Raw genomic sequence first — 24,821 nt, forward strand, 5'->3', positions numbered from 1 at the left:
TGTATGTTTGTGTTTGTTTGTGTGACTATTGACCTTCCAGCGCTTTTGTTTGGTAAGTCTCATCATCTTTGTTTTAGATATATTTTTCCCACATGGAATGTTTCCCACTATTATATTCAAACAATGTAAAAATGTTGACCTCAGCAGCAATTGCGTAATCAACAAATGTAAGACAACCCCATATTTTTCAAATGGTGAATTTGGGAAAAAAACCTTATCTCATAATTGGTAAATACAGTAACCTTATCTCATAATTGGTAAATACAGTAAGTTGTTGTATCACCGCAGAGCTTCACTGAGTCAAATGTTATGTGAATAAGATCGATAAATTGTAAATAAGTTAATAAATCAATAAAAATTGAAGTTGAAATGAATTTTAAAAAATACCACCAGTTCCATTTTTAGTATGCAAAAAGCATCTAATGTAATAACTACAATTGAACAATTCTCCGAAAGATAAGTAAAATTATACTGCACTTCCTATTCTCAAATACAGTAAGAAGATGGAGGAGACAATGATGAAGTGAGAGAGGCAGAGGGACAAAGTTGCTGTAAGGAGCGGAAGAAAGGAAGACTAGATAAGAGAAGCGACAAAGAGAATGGAGAAGATGGAGATGATTGCGTTCTGAGCAATGCCTGACAAAAGTGGGAAATTGTACATGAATGATGAAAACACATTTCATGCAGGGCGAAATAGAGAGTTTGGAATGAAGAAGTTGTAGACTACCGGAGGGAAAGAACTACTATACATTGCAAATTTTTTACCTGCACTTTTACTTATTTCCTAACATATGTTTCAGGAAATTTTTCCTTTCCTTCAACACACATAATGTCATCCTGCCTCCATATCCTTTCCTGGTCCAATCTTTTATATTACAGAGACTTGTAATTACAGAGACATAAAATTACAGTCTTTTTTTATAAACAGGCAGATAAGATTTACTTATCCAAATAACAAAGTAAATTTACAGGAATGGTTATCTACCTCCTGTGTGGAATTTTCATTGGCACCAACAACTGGAATACTAAAATTTTCTTCACCTCCATTCATCACTGTAATTTGTGCCTGACATTCATTGCTCCTTTCCACCCTTTTCTTCTGTCTTTCCTCTCTCGATTCCAACTCTGAATGTATTTGAGAGCTGTTTGTCGAAGTGCCAGAAGATTGCTGTGAAATATGAGGCACAGTCAAGAAATATTTGTACCGGCAGCTTCCATCAATAGTGAATAGTGATTTATTGATCTTGCAACATATGTTTATTAATTTTGAACATTGTGAGACATGTCAAAATTTGGTAATATAATTTACTTATCTAAAATTATATATATCATATGGAGCAGTACTCTAAAGTAAATAATTTTGTCCTGGGAAAGATAAACAGTTATATCTACATAATAAAGTTAATATTAATGGCATTCCGCTTATATTAATAGTGTGTCCTTCACGAGCTCTTCTTATTACAGAGACTTCTGTGTCAGAGTATCATATAAGAGTATCTCTTGCAGTAGAACAAGTTTCATGTCAGAATGTTCTCGCTGCCATATACTGGGATCCTGAGCCTATAATTTTAATCAATGAGCTGGAACCATAAAATAAACTCTATTTCTTATGCTATATGAATGATCAAAATATCTTTCCCTGAATAATATTGGTTTGAGGTTACCAAGATTATCACCTCACAACTGCACATACTGTTTTTAAATACACTCCTGGAAATGGAAAAAAGAACACATTGACACCGGTGTGTCAGACCCACCATACTTGCTCCGGACACTGCGAGAGGGCTGTACAAGCAATGATCACACGCACGGCACAGCGGACACACCAGGAACCGCGGTGTTGGCCGTCGAATGGCGCTAGCTGCGCAGCATTTGTGCACCGCCGCCGTCAGTGTCAGCCAGTTTGCCGTGGCATACGGAGCTCCATCGCAGTCTTTAACACTGGTAGCATGCCGCGACAGCGTGGACGTGAACCGTATGTGCAGTTGACGGACTTTGAGCGAGGGCGTATAGTGGGCATGCGGGAGGCCGGGTGGACGTACCGCCGAATTGCTCAACACGTGGGGCGTGAGGTCTCCACAGTACATCGATGTTGTCGCCAGCGGTCGGCGGAAGGTGCACGTGCCCGTCGACCTGGGACCGGACCGCAGCGTCGCACGGATGCACACCAAGACCGTAGGATCCTACGCAGTGCCGTAGGGGACCGCACCGCCACTTCCCAGCAAATTAGGGACACTGTTGCTCCTGGGGTATCGGCGAGGACCATTCGCAACTGTCTCCATGAAGCTGGGCTACGGTCCCGCACACCGTTAGGCCGTCTTCCGCTCACGCCCCAACATCGTGCAGCCCGCCTCCAGTGGTGTCGCGACAGGCGTGAATGGAGGGGCGAATGGAGACGTGTCGTCTTCAGCGATGAGAGTTGCTTCTGCCTTGGTGCCAATGATGGTCGTATGCGTGTTTGGCGCCATGCAGGTGAGCGCCACAATCAGGACCGCATACGACCGAGGCACACAGGGCCAACACCCGGCATCATGGTGTGGGGAGCGATCTCCTACACTGGCCGTACACCACTGGTGATCGTCGAGGGGACACTGAATAGTGCACGGTACATCCAAACCGTCATCGAACCCATCGTTCTACCATTCCTAGACCGGCAAGGGAACTTGCTGTTCCAACAGGACAATGCACATCCGCATGTATCCCGTGCCACCCAACGGGCTCTAGAAGGTGTAAGTCAACTACCCTGGCCAGCAAGATCTCCGGATCTGTCCCCCATTGAGCATGTTTGGGACTGGATGAAGCGTCGTCTCACGCGGTCTGCACGTCCAGCACGAACGCTGGTCCAACTGAGGCGCCAGGTGGAAATGGCATGGCAAGCCGTTCCACAAGACTACATCCAGCATCTCTACGATCGTCTCCATGGGAGAATAGCAGCCTGCATTGCTGCGAAAGGTGGATATACACTGTACTAGCGCCGACATTGTGCATGCTCTGTTGCCTGTGTCTATGTGCCTGTGGTTCTGTCAGTGTGACCATGTGATGTATCTGACCCCAGGAATGTGTCAATAAAGTTTCCCCTTCCTGGGACAATGAATTCACGGTGTTCTTATTTCAATTTCCAGGAGTGTAATAGATGACATGATAAGCTTGGATGTGCATTACATATTTCCGATGACTTTTTTCCCATTCTCTTTTCTTTTCTTTTTTCCCTTCTTTTATGGTCCCCAGGTACCTGAAACTTTTCAATTTCTTTCGTACTTGCCCCTTATATCTGTCGCTTCTTGTCTCTCATTCCTCATTATCACAATCATTTCACACTTCTTTGCATTCAGTTTCAATCCATACTGTCCCACCACTTTCTCTCACACATTTAGCATTTTTCGTACCTCTCTTCAAGGTCCGACCTAAACTCGGACGTAGTCTTTTTAACACAAGGTTAAGGCCTGTGGTATGCTCCAGCTTGGTCCCCAAAGTGTTAAACTGTTCCCACTAAATACTGCCACTGTTTAATTTTTAAAAATAAATTTATCTACATAATAAATAATAAATTAAATGTTTATTGGGGTCCTTTGGTACCCCGCTTGGGATTCCATGTGACTAGAAAACACACATGTATAAATGCACAGTGTAGAAATGAAGTTTGAAATGAACGTTTAACTTTTAATGAATTGTTGTGTGTAATTATCAGAACACTTTGTTGTGAAACAAACATGTCAAAAAAGCTAAGTTAGAGAAAGAACATGGTTTACACAATGAATGAGATCTAGAAGTAGTAATGCAAATAACAGAAGCAGAACCAGGAGAGAGTGATGTGGTGTCTGTGTGTTCAGAAATAGAAGACAATGTGGAAGAAATGGACATAGCTGAAGATGTTATTGAAGCAAGGGCCAACAAAAAAATGATTAACGAGATTCAAACATCAAAGAGACCTACATATACCAGCAGAAATGGAATGATCTGGCAATCAATGTACGAACAATGAAGAAAGAATCAGAAAGAGGGTATTTTGTCTAATTCCAGAGGTCTCACGATGGCTTCTGGAAGTGTATATTTGACAATGGGGACTTTCAAGTAGTTCATTATACCTAAAATAGTTGTCAACGTTCTAAAAAGTTGTATAATATACATACCACAACCCAGAGACAGTTTATAATTTATGGAATGCGACTCATCCACCTAACAGATGTATGTGGATCCCAAAAGTTTCATAGGGCTTCTTGTAACTATGGGAGCATTAAAAGCTAAAAACAGACTAACTTTCTATGTTATGGTCCATGGACCCCATGTATCAAAGGAAAATAATCCAAACTTCATGTTCGAGAAATAGGTTTTCTGAACTTCTTTTTCTCGTCATATTTGACAACATGACCATTAGAGAGGAAAAAGGAGAAATGGACAAATTTTGTGCATCTAGAGAAATATTTACAACTTCTGCACAGGAATGCTGGGACAGTATTATACAAGTAGTCATTTGAGAGAGTACGAGCTGGTAGCTTTTAATAGGAAATGCCTGTTTAGGGTTTACATGAAGTCCAAACAGCTAGCACTACATAGAAACTTCAGCCATGTGAGAAGCTGAATCTTCGCACTCTTTGAACTTGCAGATATACACAGGGAATGAAGGATCTACACAATAGAATCAAGGTGCCAGGAACTAGATACACTATTACAATTGGACAACTTTTCTTTCTACAAGTGTTCCAGTTGCACAAGAGCCTTCAAACAACTCTGACTTGTACGCTCAGAAAAAACAGATCCTGAAATCCCATCTGAACTTCAACCAATACCACTTCAACCACACTTTTCATCTTTGTTTGCATTCAACGTAAATCTAATCTTAGTATCATACTTGCCTAATAATAACAGGGCATTTTGAGTTCTGAACATCATGGCAACAACTGCGGCATGGAGTAGTTCAAACCAGATATTATTCCACACTACAAAAAAGCCAAAGATTCTGTTGATACAATGCAAAAAAATATAAATGAGTATTCATGCAACAGGATTACCAAGTGATTGCCATTTATTCTTGAACATGACTAATACAGCAGCCGTGAACGCCTACGTTATTTGGAAGACGAAAAATCCCGACTGGAAGGCTTTTGCACATGACAGAAGGAGAAAATTTTTGTTAGATACAGAACAATAACTTACACAGCCACACGTGAGGTACAGAAAGCAGAAGCTGAATGTAATGCCCACATGGATAACAATGAAGGAACTATTTTTGGTGAAGATTTAACCCTGGTGACACAGCTATCAAATTCAGTGGAACTACTGCAAGGGACTGCCAGTGTTGGACAGTTCAAGCTGTGTCCTAGAAAAAAAGACAAGGAGCGTAAAACAAAATGTGGCAAGTGTTATTTTTTTTGTGTGTGCAATGATCATGAAGTTAAGAAAATGGAAAAAGTATGAAAAATTGCAGTGATTTGGATTGAAATGAGCATAATTACAAATAAGCACATTTAGGGAAAAAGAAAAAAAAATGTTAGTAAGTTACATAATTTGTTACTAACACACTTGAAGCAAGAGTTTCTTTCATTACATTGTTCTGCAAACAATTATTCTTTTTCCATTACTAGGTTTTTGTATGTGATAACTTTTGTTTCTGTATGTGTACTGTGTCCAACAACACATTTTGCTTTGTGGTACCCTCCTTGGTATACTGTGATACTTTTTTAGATTAGTATGCAGAAGGTTCATGAAGGTTTATGATTTACGAGATAGAATTCCCTACCAGTACTTATCTTGAGGGGATGAAATGTCTAGTACTCATTACTGACACATACAAAAGTAATAAAAGTGGTAAACTTCTTAGCTTTCCGGACTAATAGCTCCTTCCTCAAGACAGAGTTGGGGAGTGGGGGTTACTATGTTATTCTCTTGCAATTGTAATAGCATGCTTCTGTGAAATCCCACACAATCATTGGCTGTTATCTGCTAAATGAGCCAATATTTTGTCATAAACAAAAATGAAATGTGCGTTTTCACCTCAATGTATAGACACAGCAAAAATAAACATTGTGATGCATAGCATCTGTACCTTAGGATTTAGAATCCTAGGGAACAAACAATACATAAGGTGGCCGGACAAAATAATATGACCGACTATCGACGGGATACTATTACCTCGGAAAAATCGATTATTTGCTCACAACGCTTCTGTGCTGCTGAGTAGGCTTGGTCACCTAATAGAATTTCATAAGCCTTATGTATCAGCTTTCCTTTCAGTGTGACCACAGGCTACAATGAATAGTGCAATGGAACTGTCCACCATCAAATCTGTCCCACAAATACAGGTGTGTGTGGGACATAAGAGGGGCAGAATTGGGGTGTGAGAAAGGTTGGTTTTAGACATCATCACACTGGCAACGGTACCATCAAAGACGAAACACAATTGACACTGGGCAAGCAAGGGGAAGGACACTGGTTGTGTCCTGTTTGCTTACAGTGATTTAAGGGAATAATGGAAAATGCAATTAAGATGACTGGACATTAATGAGAGCCCCATTCCTACAAAACACAAGTACGCTGGTACCAGGCAGCAGTATGCATATGAAATCGGGTGTGTCTGAATCAGTATTAAACTGCACTGAGGAGGTAGAGTAGCAGAGTACACTCACAAAAAATAAATTATACGAACTGGAACGTAATCCGAATGAGTACACGAAAGGCGATGGAAAGGAGAAACTGTATACAAGAAGATATTATAAAACTTAAAAAGGCTGCTAAAAAAACATTAGAAATTAGATCCACTGGGAACTCAAGTACGACAGCAACCAGCTGAGAATCAAATTGGTAGAGGTGACTGCAACAGACCCAAATATGGACCAAAGGAAGGACAAGTATTGGTCAGAACAAGTGTAGAAAAGACTCATACACATACTGCAATGTCCATGGTTTTGAGGAAAGGGATAGGGAAGTTACAAGAGTATTTTGAACAGTATATCAATTATCCAAGCTTTGCGGTGAAAAAAAATCAGTCATCCTCCCATCAATATTGAATAGCAGGATGGCAACCCAAATTCAGTGGACGATGATACGCCACGACAAGATCAAATGGAAAGAATATCACTTTCTTTTTTCTTTTTCCTTATTTTATTTAGTAAATACTGTACTTAAAATATTTTCCTGTGTCTGTAATGAAAGAATTCCAAATTAAGAAATTTTGGTATCTTTTTGGACCACTCATTCAAGAAAAATTGACGAAAAGTGCAGACTGCAAGTTGTCTAGAGAAAAACTGTACTTAGTAGAAGATTTGATAATGAAATGATGATGTGAAATACAGTCACCCTGATCCAACTCTCTACCTCAGTTTTGTTGATATTCATCTTACAACTTCTTTTCAAAACATTACCCACTCCATTCAACTGAATTCTTTCACTGTATTTCACATTATTAAAATGTCGTGGCAAACCTCAAAAAATTTCGTTTTTCTCCACAAACTTTTATTTTCCATTCCAAGTGTTTCCTTGATTTCCTGCACAACTTGCTGAATGCAGAGATAGAACAAGATTTGGGGAGAGGCTACAGCCCTGTATCACTCCCTTCTCAGCTACTATATCCTGTTCATGCTCTTTGACTCCAATCTGCTTTCTAAACAACTTGTAGAGAAACTTTTCCTCAATGCATTTTTATCTCTGCTACCTTCACAATTTCAAAGAGAATGTTCCAGTTAATATTGTCAAAAGCTTTCTCTAAATCTAAAACTGCTTTATATGCGTAGTAAGCTTTCTTTAACCTATCTCCTAAGATAGGTCATATGGTCAGTATTTCCTCATATGTTCCAACTTTTCTCCAGAATCCAACAGATTCCCCTGAAGGTGGATTCTACCAGTCCCTCCATTCTAATATAAATAACTATTGACAATTTCTTAAAAACTGTTACTTATTACATGACAGTTCAGTAATAATAATACTCATCTTCACCGGTCATCTTTGGATTTAGTATTATTACAGTCTTCTTGAAGCCTGCTCATATTTTATTTTGACTGTCTTATATCATGCACACCAGGTGGAAAAGTTTTTCATAGTATGTTTGCCTAAGGATCTAATTGACTGTTAGGGAAGGCCACCTTTTCACTTTTTCAACTTAGGTCTTTACGAGTTTTGTCAAATTCTTCTATCGTATCTCCTATCTTGTCATCCTCTACTTCCAGCTTCCTTTCTACAATACTGTCTTCAAGTTCGTTTTCCTTGTGCAACCAACTACATTATTGCAAACAATGTTTAGCAGACCAAAATAAGACTTCTTGGCAGATTAAAAACTGTGGGCCAGACCGAGACTCAAGTCTGGCAGCTTTGCCATTCATGGGTAAGTGCTCTACCGACTGAGCTACCCAGGCATGACTCACAACCTGTCCCAAAGCTGTACTTGTGCCATTACCCCATCTCCCACCTTGCAAACAACAAAGAAGTTCTGCAAACCTCTTGGAACTAGCACTCCTAGAAGAAAGGATACTGTGGAGATAAGGTACAGCAACAGCCTAGTGGATTGTTTCCAGAATGAATTTTCACTCTGCAGCAGTGTGTGTGCTGATTTTGAACTTCCTGCCAGAGGTTCAAGGTTACAATGTTGGTACAGCATACAGTTTTGGTCTGCCTGTAAGTATCAAATCTGTACACACTCCAATGCAGAGCGAAAATTCATTCTAGAGACCACAATGATTCCACAGGGTAGGTTGGTAAGATGACGAACGGACACAAAAGCAGTAGCTTCCTAGCTTTCAAACTAACAGTTCCTCTCTCAGATAAGAGAGATAGGATAAAATACCACACTATGGTTGGAAGGTCACATATAAAATGTACTCTGACCCCTAAACATCGTTACTATGGAGTGAAGTTAATTTTTTTAAATTTTAGTTGTGTACCTTCTGCACTGACTTCCTATTGATGTCACCATTAACCATGTCTCCGCTAGTGCTCTTGACTTTGTATGGTATCGCCAGGTCACTGATGTATGTACTTCTCCTTTCCAAAGCTTCTGGTCTCATGTCAGAATTTGAATATTGTTTAGAGTCATGTCCTGAAATTGCAGAGGTCTCCTGCAAAGTGGAAAGATCATATCACAAAGCAATTCATAAAACAGTCAGTCTGCTTGTGGTCATATTCTCTATGTTTTCTTTGGTTCTGCTGTCCTCCCATACACAGAAGATTCAATTCACCTTCCCCTACAATACTGTTGCCACATAATGCTATTAATACAACTTCCAGGCTTGGTTATGCACTTAATTTGACTATGCTGTATCTTTGTGATTTTAATTTAATGGTTTTATCAAATTTCACACATTTACTGGTTTTTACAGAATAAGTGAAAAAAACTGTTACCACAAACAAGAAGCAAATATGTATTCTCATCTTGACAATGATACAGAAAGGCTATATTGCTACTCACCACATAGAGGAGACACTAAACTGCAGACAGGTAAAATGAAAAAGAATGCTAGACATATTTCAGCTTTCGAACAATGTCATTCTTCAGAAAACTGAAGGTCATTCACACAACAAATCATACAACACAGATGTTCACTGCCTCCAGGTGTTAACGCCTGTCTGTCTTTTTTCATGTTGAAGAATGTGGGTAATGATGGTAGGGCACAGTTAGATGTTAGGATATTCTGGAAAGTGGACACGGGGTGACTTGCGGGCGTGGGGGTGGAATGCGGTTGGGTACAGGAGTACACAGAGTCAGGTAGTGTTTGATATTGGTGTTGGAATGAGTCAGATTGATAGGGTTAGTGGCAAAATGTGTCTCAACTGCAGGTAATAAGAAAAGAAGAGATGGTGTTTAAGCACAGCATGACTGAATTTTGGTGTGGGGCAAATAGAATGTCCTTGGAAAGGAGTGATACTTCTGTGGGACTGAGGCTTTTGGAGGACAGATTCATGACTGTGTTGGGGTCTGTTTAGGTTCTGGGTTTTGTAGGGTGACAGGGGAGAGTTTCTGATGGTGTGGTAAACATCGTGGGTCTGAGAGGCAGGGTTTGTTGGCTATGAGGGGTGTGGAGGAGGTTTGGTGGAGTTTCCTGTAACGGGTGTGGATAGTGGTAGTACAAGGCAGAAGTATGAAGTGATCAGACTGGACAGTTTTTTTGAGGTGCAGTTGTGCATGCTGCTCTACTTCCTGTAGGGAAAGTGTTTCAATCTGGAACATGGGATGCAGGAATTTAGGACTGAAGAGCAGGAGACTTATGGATGTGGAGCCAGTAGTGCAAGGAGGTTTGGGCCTCGTTTTGCTGGACTTTGTTGGTGACAGCTATTGACAGCACAATTTGAACAGACAGAGGTCACTGTGAGTCTTCTACTGCTGAAAAAGGACTTTGTCCAAAAAATTGAAATATGACACACCAGGTTGAAGATAGTTGTTTGGTAAAACACTGTATCCCGCTGTGTGAAGAAGACTGTAACTGCCTGCTGCACATCCCCGTCCAACAGAAATCGTCGATTCGGCCCATTGAGGCCTTTTTTAAGGGCCCAAAGTGTGATAACCGCATGGGGAGAGATGAGGACTACACGGTGAGTGCTCGAGAGTCTCCTACTATAATTGACGTAAATTCTGCATTACGGCACCTGTGATATGGGGATGTGTGTTATCATGAAGCTACAGCACCCCTTGGAACCGTTTCTTAATGATGATTTTTGACAGAGATGCTGCCTCATACAAATCTCCACTCTCCAATGGACGTCTACTGGCGTTTGTTCTTCGGCTGCCAAGAGAAGAACAACAGCATGTTGGACACATTTAGTAATAATGTTGCCATAGTTCACGTTTCCAAAACTTACCACACACATCTGAAAGACACAAATGCCACACTAATCCTTTGACTACATGCCAGTGCTTACACCCACATCAGAGTCGTGCTACATCACAAATACGTTACAGGAATGTCCTCAAACAAAAACCATTTGAGTGTCCCTTATATTTCTAGCATTTTTTTAATTGTGCCCGAGTGGGACTCTCACCACCTCTAAGTGGTGAGTAGCAATCTATCCTTTCTACATATTCATTATTCGATCTTTCATTTCCATAGAAAATCCAGGATGGAATGTATCGATATTATGAGAAGGAAAGTTGCTACTCACCATATAGCGAAGATGCTGAGTCGCATATAGGCACAACATAAAAGACTCTCACAATTAAAGCCTTCGTCAACACCCCCCTCCCCCCCCCTTCCCCCCCCCCCCCACACACGACTGCAGTCTCAGGCAAATGAAACCACACTGCGAGCAGCAGCACCAGTGCATGATCATGCACTGATGCTGCTGTTCGCAGTGTTGTTTCAGTTGCCTGAGACTGCAGTCGTGTGTGTGTGTGTGTGTGTGTGTGTGTGTGTGTGTGTGTGTGTGTATTGTTGATGAAGGCCAATGGACGATTTACCGAAAGCTTTAATTGTGAGAGTCTTTCTGTTGTGCCTGTCTGCGACTCAGCATCTTCGCTATATGGTGAGTAGCAAACTTTCCTTCTCATAATATTGTTTGATTTCCATTATGATGGAGAGCTCCCCCTTCTTTGGATTTAGAATCCCATGCAGTATACTTTGTGTACAGTGGTTGGACAAAATATGTGAACATCAATCAAATAAAATGTATGTTACACTTCGGCCACAACAGGATAACTCCATTTAATTCTCGAATGATCTTTACAGGGCTTTATATGTTCATCTCAATTATTTCAAGACTAAGATAGGGTAGATTAACGGTGCTTTAATTGTTTCTCTAACGTAGGCCACAATGCTTAATAGTATTCAAATCTGAATATTGCAAAAGGGGCAATGGAGGTGGGGGGGGATAGAGAACCTTTTATTTCACCTTCATGATTCATATTAGAGATGAAGCACAGTCTGATGCTGGGCAACCAAGAAGAAGGAAACTAGTTGTTTCCTTTTGGACAGGGCCATCTCACAACTTGCTTGCATTGATTTAAGGAAATAATGGAAAATGCAGTTAAGGTATCTAAATATTAACCTGAACCCCAGTCCTCCCAGACACAAATACATCCCAACCTCAACCTCTGGGCCAAAGATCTATGAAATAGGATATTCATGAAGCAGTGGAAACCACACTGAACAGGTAGAGAGAGCACACTGAAGTCACTAAACTGCAATTATTCAAACTGGTGTGTAATTTGGATGAGAATATAAAGGAGTGATGGGAAAAGAAAAAACATACGCATGTAGATATAAAACTTAAAAAGGTGCCAAGTAACGTCAAAAAAGCATTCCACTGTGAGCTTGAGTCTGATAATGGCCATTTGAGAACCAAAGTAGTGGAAGTGGCTGCCACAGACCCAAATAAGGACCACATGAAAGACACACTATATCACTACAGGGCTGTATAACATTACAGGTCGGGATTGATCTATGAGGTCTTGAATATCTTACTTGTATCTGTAAGTTGGTATGGAGAAATTGAGATTTGGGGGATTTCTTTATATAATTTTGCGTGATTAAGTCCCGACGCTACGGAAAGCTGTCATTTAGTTACATGCGATTTGTGATCTGTTATGTGTACTTTCCGATAATAAATCATATTTTTTTCTGATTACCGTTAAAATATAGTGATGATATATGTTTGAGATTATTTGGAATAATATTTTAATAACTATATAGAGACGAAAATTTAATAGTCATGGGTGACTGGAATTCAACAGTAGGAAAAGGAAGAGAAGGAAACGTAGTAGGTGAATATGGATTGGGGGGAAGAAATGAAAGAGGAAGCCGCCTCATAGAATTTTGCACAGAGCGTAACCTAATCACAGCTACCACTTGGTTCAAGAATCATGAAAGAAGGTTGTATACATGGAAGAACCCTGGAGATACTAACAGGTTTCAGATAGATTATATAATGGTAAGACAGAGATTTAGGAACCAGGTTTTAAATTATAAGACATTTCCAGGGGCAGATGTGGACTCTGACCACAACCTATTGGTTATGAACTGTAGATTCAAACTGAAGAAACTGCAAAAAGGTGGGAATTTAAGGAGATGGGACCTGGATAAACTGACTAAACCAGAGGTTGTACAGAGTTTCAGGGAGAGCATAAGAGAACAATTGACAGGATGGGGGAAAGAAATACAGTAGAGAGACCTTTGGAGAAAACAGAATCACTTGCATGAATATCAAGAGCTCAGATGGAAACCCAGTTCTAAGCAAAGAAGGGAAAGCAGAAAGGTGGTAGGGGTATATAGAGGGTCTATCATGGGCGATGTTCTCGAGGACAATATCATGGAAATGGAAGAGGATGTAGATAAAGATGAAATGGGAGATATGATACTGGGTGAAGAGTTTGACAGAGCACTGAAAGATCTAAGTCGAAACAAGCCCCAGGAATAGACAACATTCCATTAGAACTACTGGCAGCCTTGGGAGAGCCAGTCCTGACAAAACTCTACCATCTGGTGAGCAAGATGTATGAGACAGGCGAAATTCCCTCAGACTTCAAGAAGAATATAATAATTCCAATCCCAAAGAAAGCAGGTGTTGACAGATGCGAAAATTACCGAACTATCAGTTTAATAAGTCACAGCTGCCAAATTCTAATGCGAATTCTATACAGACGAAAGGAAAAACTGGTAGAAGCCGACCTCAGGGAAGATCAGTTTGGATTCCATAGAAATGTTGGAACACGTGAGGTAATACTGACCCTACGACTTATCTTAGAAGAAAGATTAAGGAAAGGCAAACCTACGTTTCTGGCATTTGTAGACTTAGAGAAAGCTTTTGACAACGTTGACTGGAATACTCTCTTTCAAATTCTGAAGGTAGAAGGGGTAATTCTGAAGGTAGAAGGGGTAAAATACAGGGAGCGAAAGGCTAGTTACAATTTGTACAGAAAGCAGATGGCAGTTATAAGAGTCGAGGGACCTGAAAGGGAAGCAGTGGTTGGGAAGGGAGTGAGACAGGGTTGTACCCTCTCCCCGATGCTATTCAATCTGTATATTGAGCAAGCAGTAAAGGAAACAAAAGAAAAGTTCGAAGAAGGTATTAAAATCCGTGGAGAAGAAATAAAATCTTTGAGGTTCGCCGATGACATTGTAACTCTGTCAGAAACGGCAAAGGACTAGGAAGAGCAGTTGAATGGAATGGACAGTGTCTTGAAAAGAGGGTATAAGATGAACATCAACAAAAGCAAAACAAGGATAATGGAATGTAGTCGAATTAAGTCGGGTGATGCTGAGGGAATTAGATTAGGAAATGAGACACTTAAAGTAGTAAAGGAGTTTTGCTATTTGGGGAGCAAAATAACTGATGATGGTCGAAGTAGAGAGGATATAAAATGTAGACTGGCAATGGCAAGGAAAGCGTTTCTGAAGAAGAGAAATTTGTTAACATCAAGTAGTGATTTAAGTGTTAGGAAGTCGTTTCTGAAAGTATTTGTATGGAGTGTACCCATGTATGGAAGTGAAACGTGGACGATAAATAGTTGAGACAAGAAGAGAATAGAAGCTTTCGAAATGTGGTGCTACAGAAAAATGCTGAAGATTAGATGGGTAGATCACATAACTAATGAGGAGGTATTGAATAGAACTGGGGAGAACAGGAGCTTGTGGCACAACTTGACTAGAAGAAGGGATCGGTTGGTGGGACATGTTCTGAGGCATCAAGGGATCACCAATTTAGTACTGGAGGGCAGCATGGAGGGTAAAAATCATAGACGGAGACCAAGAGATGGGTACATTAAGCAGATTCAGAAGGATGTAGGCTGCAGTAGGTACTGGGAGATGATGAAGCTTGCACAGGAGAGAGTAGCATGGAGAGCTGCATCAAACCAGTCTCAGGACTGAAGACCACAACAACAACAACAACAACAACAACATAGATGACGTGACGTCATTCGTTAACTTTTGGAAGGGGGGGGGGGGGGGGGAATTGTGCGTTTATGGATGGTCAGTGTCGGGATCAGTGATTACGATTCCAGAATGCAAGAATCCCAAGTGCAATAATTTAGTGACTTTTGAATCAGTGATGGAATATAAATTGAGGGAAGGTGCACACAGTAAGTTGCCTTGGAATAAACTACAGTCAGTAGAAAAAGACCTGAACCTTCTGAAGAGTATTGTGTTAGGTATAGCAGATGATGTATGTGCAGAACACTGTCAGATACAGAAACATGAATAAAGAGCATGATGGGATGACGATACTAGCAAGGCTCTCAATGATAACAAATTTGCAAGACACAACATGCACCAGCAAAAACAATGTATCCATGTGGACTAGAGAGAAACTGTCAGTTTATAGGCCAAAAATGTACAAGTTAAACAGTTGGTTGCAGCTCAGAAACAGAAAGTAACAAAGATCTGGCTAACAGAATAACACAAGATGGAAATGAGAATATGTTTTACAGCATCACAAAGAGCAAAAGAAAAGAGGCTGAATCTACCCAATTGGCAGAAGTTCTCAGTAACGACAGGTGACAATCACTAAATATTACAGCAATTCCCGCAGTATTCTGATACTTTACTTAATTCTAATGTAGATAACACATCTGTGGCTGATTAGTTACGCTATTGTGGCTGTGTAAATGCAGATAGCTTGTACTGTTTGGAAGAAGTGAAAGTGGAATCTAAAATTAAGTACAACACTTCTGATGGATAAGATGAATTCAGAGTGGAAATGCATGTGAAGAGATTGGATGCTACTGCCTGTACTGAATCGTAAGCATAGTTTGGAAACAAAATGCAGTACCTAATAACAGGAAGCAAGCAGTTTTGTTTCTACCGTTTTAAAAGGGTTACGGTTATAAATGCACCAAGTAAGAAAGTGAATTCTGTTATCACATAGACTACAAATCTCTGAGTCCACTGTCCAGTGAAAAAAAAAATAACAAAAACAGCTGAATCTACACTTGAAGAGAAACATGAAGATCAACTACCGACACCATTCACGCACAAGAATGCTCTATGACAGAGGTAGTCAATATAGTCACTCCTGCCCTCCAGTGGGCACACCAGCGTTCACAGTGGGTGGTAGGGATTTTAAAAACATTTTTATTCAGTTTTCATAAATTTTTGACAAAGTATATGATAAGTAATTATTACTATACACTTTAACTCACTGTAATTCTGCTTTATACATTTTAAAAAGTAAAGTTTATTCCTAGTTTATAAATTACCATCACTGTGAAACAAGTAGGGGGTTAAAAGAGTTGCTACTAACAGATATACAAAAGTGGGTGGTACGTAAAAAAGGTTGACAATCCCTGGTCTATGAGGAGAAGTGGGAGAAATGTAAATATTTATAACTGTTTCCTAAATATCAAGAAAATAACTATACAGCATGCAGGCATGTATAGGAATTAAAGGTGTACGAGCCTACAGATCTTTCCAGAGATGGAGCCAGTGTAACAAAGAAGAATGATTAATGGCTTTTATTTTTATTTACCAGTATCAACCTCTTCCTCACATGTTGCTAGTTGTGTGTGCAACATCCGCTCAATTTGTCAATATGTATACCAATTCTTTGCAAGGCAGATTGGAGGGCGGAGGGGATATATCACATTTCAAGGCACCACGACAGGTAGTCAAAACCCTGATAGAGGATGTGATTTGGTCCAGTCCTGGGTGGTACTGAGGGAGGGGTGTGCTCCTTTTTGTCTGCTCATGCGACTGGGTATCTGGGAATCTGTTTCTGCTAACATAAACACTGATCAGCCACAAAGAACTGCCCCTATTGTGACTCGTTAGTATCGCCCAGGGCTGGAACACGTCAATCAGGTATACAACCAGGGTTTTGACTACCTCTTGTCATGCCCTGAAATGAAAAACATCTTTCTCATTATTAGCCTTGCAATGAACTGGTGCCAATTTGAATACAATCAACTTAGGTATTACGTTGTATCATTATAAAACCCTAACATGCAATTACAATAGCAATTTGCTGTTGTTCTCTCTCATGATGGTTTTCCCCATATACTGTCTTATTTCATTGTCAGGTGGCTACTAATGTGACACTCGAGTATGCTACTGGTAAATCAAAGTCAAGATTGCTGTGGATGGCTATGCAGTTGACTATTGCCTGTGCTGCTCAGGTAGGTGATCCTTAGGCAACAGCAAATTAGCAGGGGTAGTTTTTCCTGCAGTGAGTTGTCAATGCTACAGGACAGTTCTCTTGTGCCATTCACTTATACCGTCAAACCCAGGCGAGGTGCCAAGTTGCACAGGAATTAAAACCTGTATTCCACAGTAACTGCAATGACTGAGATATTTTGAAACCCACAAAAGATTTCACAGGTTCTCTCCCCACTACAGGCTTCTACAAACTTCAACGTGAACGTGCTGAAACGTACGTCGATTAAACCGGTAGATCAACTAGTGCTCACATGTCCCAGCGTAAATGCTACGCAAGACTGAAGCAATGCGACAAATCAGCTGCAGCTGACCACCACCTGTAATCTAGTTGATTTATTAATTTTGAAGTACCTCACGTGCTCGCTCAGCAGCCTTGGAAGTAGCAGCAAAAAATAAGACAGACTACTGAAATAATTAAAAGTATTAACAGGGAGGATGGCTACAAGTTACTGACAGCCTAGCTGCCAGTGATCCCAGTCCAGCAGATCATGTCTGTTCACCAGCTGGCAGCTCGACGTACCTGGGTCAAATGCTATAGATGAGCAGCCACCACAGAACTGCCTCGCAATGTCAACATCTTGCTGCAGGAAAACACTACCCCTGCTAATTCACTACTACCTACCAATTAACTGCCAGAGTAGCACAGGCAACAGAGTGCTCCAAAAAGACTAGAATTTGACAGCAACTGCATGGAATCTATTTTACCTAAAGCAACTGCTACGAATGTACTCAAAGTTCATAAGTAGAATACTATGACACCGAATGTTTAGTACATTTTTGTAGTGTTAATACGAATGTGAATGATGCAATTTTGAGTCAACATTCTGAAATACATCTTCATTATCATTATTTTTAGGATATTCAACTAGATTTTTGTATGAAATGCTTTATCTCCATAGGTAGATAATGTTAGGTTTTCACTGAAAATAAAAACTTTGAAACAGAAAAATTTAGAACGACCAAGAAAAATCAAACTGAATAGCGACCTAAACAACCAATAAAAACAAGCCAAACAGAAATAAATTTCAAAAAACCCACAGCATTCCCTATACTGCTCAAGACGCTAAATCTGCAATTTAGTTAATCACAGCAAATTACTGCTAGAAATGCACATGAATTTTGTACCACATGTGAAGTCAGATTTCAGGAGGGCCATCCTCCTCTATCATCACATCAAAAGATTCTATGCTCTTCGTCTCTAATCTGTTTATCATCCATCTTTCACTTCTGTATAAAGCAACATTCCAGACAAATACTTCAGGAGGTGCTTCCTAACACTAACATTTATATTTGATGATAAATTTCTCTCTTTCACAAATGCTTTCCTCATTACTGACAATCTCCATTCTATATCCTTAGTTATTTTGCTACCCAAATAGCAAAACATGTCTACTAATTTTAATGTTACGTTTTCTAATGGTAATACTGTGAGCACACCCTCCCATTGATTCAACTACATTCTATTGTCCTTGTTTTACTTTCATCGACTTCTTTTCAAGACATTATCTATTCCAGCCAACTGATCATCATCTCCTCTCTCTGACAGAAGCAGACCTCAAAAAATTTATTCTTCTCCCTGAACTCTATAACTCTCTTGGTTTCCTTCACAGCTTGCTCAATGTACAGACTAAATAACAACAGGGACAGGTTACAACCCTGTCTCACTCCATTTTCAGCCGCTGCTTCCCTTTCATGCCTCTCGACTCTTATAACTGTTGGTTGGTTGGTTGGTTTTGGGGAAGGAGACCAGACAGCGTGGTCATCGGTCTCATCGGATTAGGGAAGGATGGGGAAGGAAGTCGGCCGTGCCCTTTAAGAGGAACCATCCCGGCATTTGCCTGGAGTGATTTAGGGAAATCACGGAAAACCTAAATCAGGATGGCCGGACACGGGATTGAACCGTCGTCCTCCCAAATGCGAGTCCAGTGTCTAACCACTGCGCCACCTCGCTCGGTCTTATAACTGTCATCTGGTTTCTGTCAAGTTGTAAATAAACTTTCACTCACTTCTTTTATTTCTGCTACCTTCACAAATTTCTCACAGTGTGTAGTTACATTTCTTTACCCTATCTTCTAAGATACACTATGTGATCAAAAGTATCCGTACACCTGGCTGAAAATGACTAACAAGTTCTTGGCGCCCTCCATTGGTAATGCTGGAATTCAATATGCTATTGGCCCACCCTTAGTCTTGATGACAGCTTCCACAACGTTCAGTCATGTGCTGGAAGGTTTCTTGGGGAATGGCAGCCCATTCTTCATGGAGTGCTGCACTGAGCAGAGGTATCGATATCATGCCTGGCACGATGTCGGCGTTCCAAAACATCCCAAAGTTGCCAAAGGTGTTCTGTAGGATTCAGGTCAGGACTCTGTGCAGGCCAGTCCATTATAGGGACGTTATCGTCGTGTAACCACTCCACCACAGGCCATGCTTTATAAACAGGTGCTCGATCATGCTGAAAGATGCAACCGTCATCTCCGAATTGCTCTTCACCAGTGGGAAGCAAGAAGGTGCTTAAAACAATGATGTAGCTCTGTGCTGTGATAGTGCCAAGCAAAACAACATCGGGTGCAAGCCCCTTCCACAAAAAACACGATCAGACCATAACACCACAGCCTCCAAATTTTACTGTTGGCACTACACACGCTGGCAGATGACATTCACTGGGCGTTCACCATACCCACACCCTGCCATCTGATTGCCACATTGTGTACAACTATTCGTCACTCCACACAATGTTTTTCCACTGTCCAATCGTCCAATGTTTACGCTCCTTACACCAAGAGAGGCATTGTTTAGCATTTACCGATGTGACGTGTTTCATATGAGCAGCTGCTCAACTATGAAATTCAGGTTTTGTCACCTCCCGCTTAACCGTCATAGTACTTGCAGTGGATCCTGATGCAGTTTGGAATTTCTATGTGGTTGTCTGTATAGATGTCTGCCTATTATACATTATGACCCTCTTCAACTGTCGGTGGTCTCTGTCAGTCAATAGACGAGGTCAGCCTGTGCGCTTTTGTGCTGTACGTGTCCCTTCACGTTTCCACTTCACTATCACATCAGAAACAGTGGACCTAGGGATGTTTAGTAGTATGAAAATCTCATGTACAGACGTATGACACAAGTGACACCCAATCACCTGACCACATTCAAAGTCCGTGAGTTTCATGGAGCACCCCAATCTGTTCTCTCACTATGTCTAATGACTACTGAGGTCGGTGATATGGAGTACCTAGCAGTAGATGGCAGCACAATGCACCTATATGAAAAATATATGTTTTTGGGGGTGTCTGGATACTTTTTATCACATAGTGGAAGTTGTACGGTCAGTATTTCCTTGTATGTTCCAACTTTTCTCCACAATCCAAACTGATTTCCTCATAGGCAGATCCTAACAACCTCTCCATTCTTCTGAAAACAGCTATTGACAGTATTTTGCAACCATTACTTTTTTACTGACAGTTCAGTAATAGCAAGACCTGTAACCTCCAGTTTTCTTTGGACTTAAGAGTTATTACATTCTTCTGAAAGTCTGAAAGTATTTTACCAGTCTTGTATATCTTGCACAGCAGGCATAACGTTATTTTCATAGCATATCCCCCTAAGGATCTAACTGACTGTTAGTGAATGCTGTCTACTACAGGTGCATTGTTTCAACTTAAATCTTTTAAATGCACTGTCAAATCATTCTATCATATTACCCATATTGTCTTCATCTGCTTCCAGTTCCCTTTCTACAATATTGTCTTCACGATTATTTGCCTTGCAAACTCGCTCTATATATTCCTTCCACATTTCTGCTTTCCCTTCTTCGCTTAGATTACATTTGCCATCCGAGCTGTTGATATTCATACAGCAGCTTCTCTTTTTTCCAGATTTCTTTACTTTCACTATGAGTGGCTACTGATTGTTCTGAACTGTCCTTAATACAATCAAGTGTCATCTAAAACACTACTGAAATTACGAACAAAAGAAAAAACTTATAAGCATGTTAGCCAGAAGAAATACAAAAGAAAACAAAAATCACACAACACGAGCAACGGACTATGCCAGATTTTGGTTAGACATGTTGTAGTTGTTGTGGTCTTCAGTCCTGAGACTGGTTTGATGCAGCTCTCCATGCTACTCTATCCTGTGCAAGCTTCTACATCTCCCAGCACCTACTGCAGCCTACATCCTTCTGAATCTGCAAAATGTACACCCATCTCTTGGTAATCTGTTGAATTCTAGTCACCCATGTCTATTAAATTTTCATCTCCCTTTCATGATGAAATAAAAGAAATTATTCACATAGTGAAGGGAGACGAAAATTTAATAGTCATGGGTGACTGGAATTCGAGTGTAGGAAAATGGAGAGAAGGAAACATAGTAGGTGAATATGGATTGGGGCTAAGAAATGAAAGAGGAAGCCACCTGGTAGAATTTTGCGCAGAGCACAACTTAATCATAGCTAACACTTGGTTTAAGAGTCATGATAGAAGGTTGTATATATGGAAGAACCCTCGAGATACTAAAAGGCATCAGATAGATTATATAATGGTAAGACAGAGATTTAGGAACCAGGTTCTAAATTGTAAGACATTTCCAGGGGCAGATGTGGACTCTGACCACAATCTATTGGTTATGACCTGTAGATTAAAACTGAAGAAACTGCAAAAAGGTGGGAATTTAAGGAGATGGGACCTGGATAAACTGAAAGAACCAGAGGTTGTACAGAGTTTCAGGGAGAGCATAAGGGAACAATTGACAGGAATGGGGGAAAGAATTACAGTAGAAGAAGAATGGGTAGCTTTGAGGGATGAAGTAGTGAAGGCAGCAGAGGACCAAGTAGGTAAAAAGACGAGGGCTAGTAGAAATTCTTGGGTAACTGAAGAAATATTGAATTTAATTGATGAAAGGAGAAAATATAAAAACATAGTAAGTAAAGCAGGCAAAAAGGAATACAAACGTCTCAAAAATTATATCGACAGGAAGTGCAAAATGGCTAAGCAGGGATGGCTAGAGGACAAATGTAAGGATGTAGAGGCTTATCTCACTAGGAGTAAGATAGATACTGCCTACAGGAAAATTAAAGAGACCTTTGGAGATAAGAGAACCACTTGTATGAACATCAAGAGCTCAGATGGAAACCCAGTTCTAAGCAAAGAAGGGAAAGCAGAAAGGTTGAAGGAGTATATAGAGGGTCTATACAAGGGTGATGTACTTGAGGACAATATTATGGAAATGGAAGAGGATGTAGATGAAGATGAAATGGGAGATACGATACTGCGTGAAGAGTTTGACAGAGCACTGAAAGACCTGAGTCGAAACAAGGCCCCCGGAGTAGACAACATTCCATTGGAACTACTGACGACCTTCGGAGAGCCAGTCCTGACAAAACTCTACCATCTGGTGAGCAAGATGTATGAAACAGGCGAAATACCCTCAGATTTCAATAATATAATAATTCCAATCCCAAAGAAAGCAGGTGTTGACAGATGTGAAAATTACCGAACTATCAGTTTAATAAGCCACAGTTGCAAAATACTAACACGAATTCTTTACAGACGAATGGAAAAACTAGTAGAAGCCGACCTCGGGGAAGATCAGTTTGGATTCCGTAGAAATACTGGAACACGTGAGGCAATACTGACCTTACGACTTATCTTAGAAGAAAGATTAAGGAAAGGCAAACCTACATTTCTAGCATTTGTAGACTTAGAGAAAGCTTTTGACAACGTTGACTGGAATACTCTCTTTCAAATTCTAAAGGTGGCAGGGGTAAAATACAGGGAGCGAAAGGCTAGTTACAATTTGTACAGAAACCAGATGGCAGTTATAAGAGTCGAGGGACATGAAAGGGAAGCAGTGGTTGGGAAGGGAGTGAGACAGGGTTGTAACCTCTCCCCGATGTTATTCAATCTGTATATTGAGAAAGCAGTAAAGGAAACAAAAGAAAAATTCGGAGTAGGTATTAAAATCCATGGAGAAGAAATAAAAACTTTGAGGTTCGCCGATGACATTGTAATTCTGTCAGAGACAGCAAAGGACTTGGAAGAGCAGTTGAACGGAATGGACACTTTCTTGAAGGGAGGATATAAGATGAACATCAACAAAAGCAAAATGAGGATAATGGAATGTAGTCAAATTAAGTCGGGTGATGCTGAGGGAATTAGATTAGGAAATGAGACACTTAAAGTAGTAAAGGAGTTTTGCTATTTGGGGAGCAAAATAACTGACGATGGTCGAAGTAGAGAGGATATAAAATGTAGACTGGCAATGGCAAGGAAAGCGTTTCTGAAGAAAAGAAATTTGTTAACATCGAGTATAGATTTAAGTGTCAGGAAGTCATTTCTGAAAGTATTTGTATGGAGTGTAGCCATGTATGGAAGTGAAACATGGACGGTAAATATTTTGGACAAGAAGAGAATAGAAGCTTTCGAAATGTGGTGCTACAGAAGAATGCCGAAGATTAGATGGGTAGATCACATAACTAATGAGGGAGTACTGAATAGGATTGGGGAGAAGAGAAGTTTGTGGCACAACTTGACCAGAAGAAGGGATCGGTTGGTAGGACATGTTCTGAGGCATCAAGGGATCACCAATTTAGTATTGGAGGGCAGCGTGGACGGTAAAAATCGTAGGGGGAGACCAAGAGATGAATACACTAAGCAGATTCAGAAGGATGTAGGTTGCAGTAAGTACTGGGAGATGAAGAAGCTTGCACAGGATAGAGTAGCATGGAGAGCTGCATCAAACCAGTCTCAGGACTGAAGACCACAACAACAACAACAACAACAACAACAACTCCCTTCACTACCTGAATAATTTCTTTCATCTCATCATATATTTCATCAATTTCATCATCATCTGCAGAGCTAGTTGTACTGCTGTAGTAGGTGTGGGCTTCGTGTCTATCTTGGCCACAATAACGCATTCACTATTCTATTCCTAGTAGCTAACCCACACTCCTCTTTTTTTATTCATTATTAAACCTACTCCTGCATTACCCCTATTTGATTTTGTATTTATAACCCTGTACTCACCTGACCAAAAGTCTTGTTCCCCCTGCCACCGAACTTCACTAATTCCTACTATATCTAACTTTAACCTATCCATTTCCCTTTCTAATTTTCTAACCTACCTGCCTGATTAAGGGATCTGACATTCCACGCTACGATCCGTAGAATTACAGTTTTCTTTCTCCTGATAACGACGTCCTCCTGAGTAGTCCCCACCCAGAGATCCGAATGGGGGACTATTTTACCTCTGGAATATTTAACCCAAGAGGACGCCATCATCATTCAATCATACAGTAAAGCTGCATGCCCTTGGGAAAAATTACTGCTGTAGTTTCCCCTTGCTTTCAGCCGTTCACTGTACCACAACAGCAAGACCGTTTTGGTTAGTGTACAGGGCCAGATCAGTCAATCATTCAGACTGTTGCCCCTGCAACTACTGAAAAGGCTGTTGCCCATCTTCAGGAACCACACATTTGTCTGGCCTCGCAACAGATACCCCTCCGTTATGATTGCACCTACAGTACGGCTATCTGTGTTGTTGAAGCACGCAAGCCTCCCCACCAACGGCAAGGTCCATGGTTCATGGGAGGTGGTTAGACATTTCATACAATCCACTAATTCAAACAGCTTTGGTTAGACATAGCTGTTTGAATTAGTGGATTGTATGAAATGAGGCTCACTAAAAGAGAACACGCTAAGCTTGTTAGCTGATGGGTTTGATCTGATTGTCTATCAATTCAAATAATTTTA

At 40.5% G+C, this 24,821-nt stretch overlaps 1 protein-coding gene across 1 annotated transcript in view; it reads right to left on the minus strand.

The window, feature by feature from the left end:
• Nucleotides 1-24,821, minus strand: part of LOC126210488 (uncharacterized) — a 347,809-nt gene that overhangs the window by 141,190 nt on the left and 181,798 nt on the right. The window contains exons 27-28 of the mRNA XM_049939722.1: nucleotides 8,872-9,045; nucleotides 986-1,168 (exon numbers count right to left, since the gene is read on the minus strand). Of these exons, the coding sequence (XP_049795679.1) occupies nucleotides 986-1,168; nucleotides 8,872-9,045 (357 nt within the window). The remainder of the gene's footprint in view (nucleotides 1-985; nucleotides 1,169-8,871; nucleotides 9,046-24,821) is intronic.

This window comes from Schistocerca nitens, chromosome 10 (genome assembly GCF_023898315.1).
Source record: "Schistocerca nitens isolate TAMUIC-IGC-003100 chromosome 10, iqSchNite1.1, whole genome shotgun sequence".
NCBI classification, from domain to species: Eukaryota; Metazoa; Arthropoda; class Insecta; order Orthoptera; family Acrididae; genus Schistocerca; species Schistocerca nitens.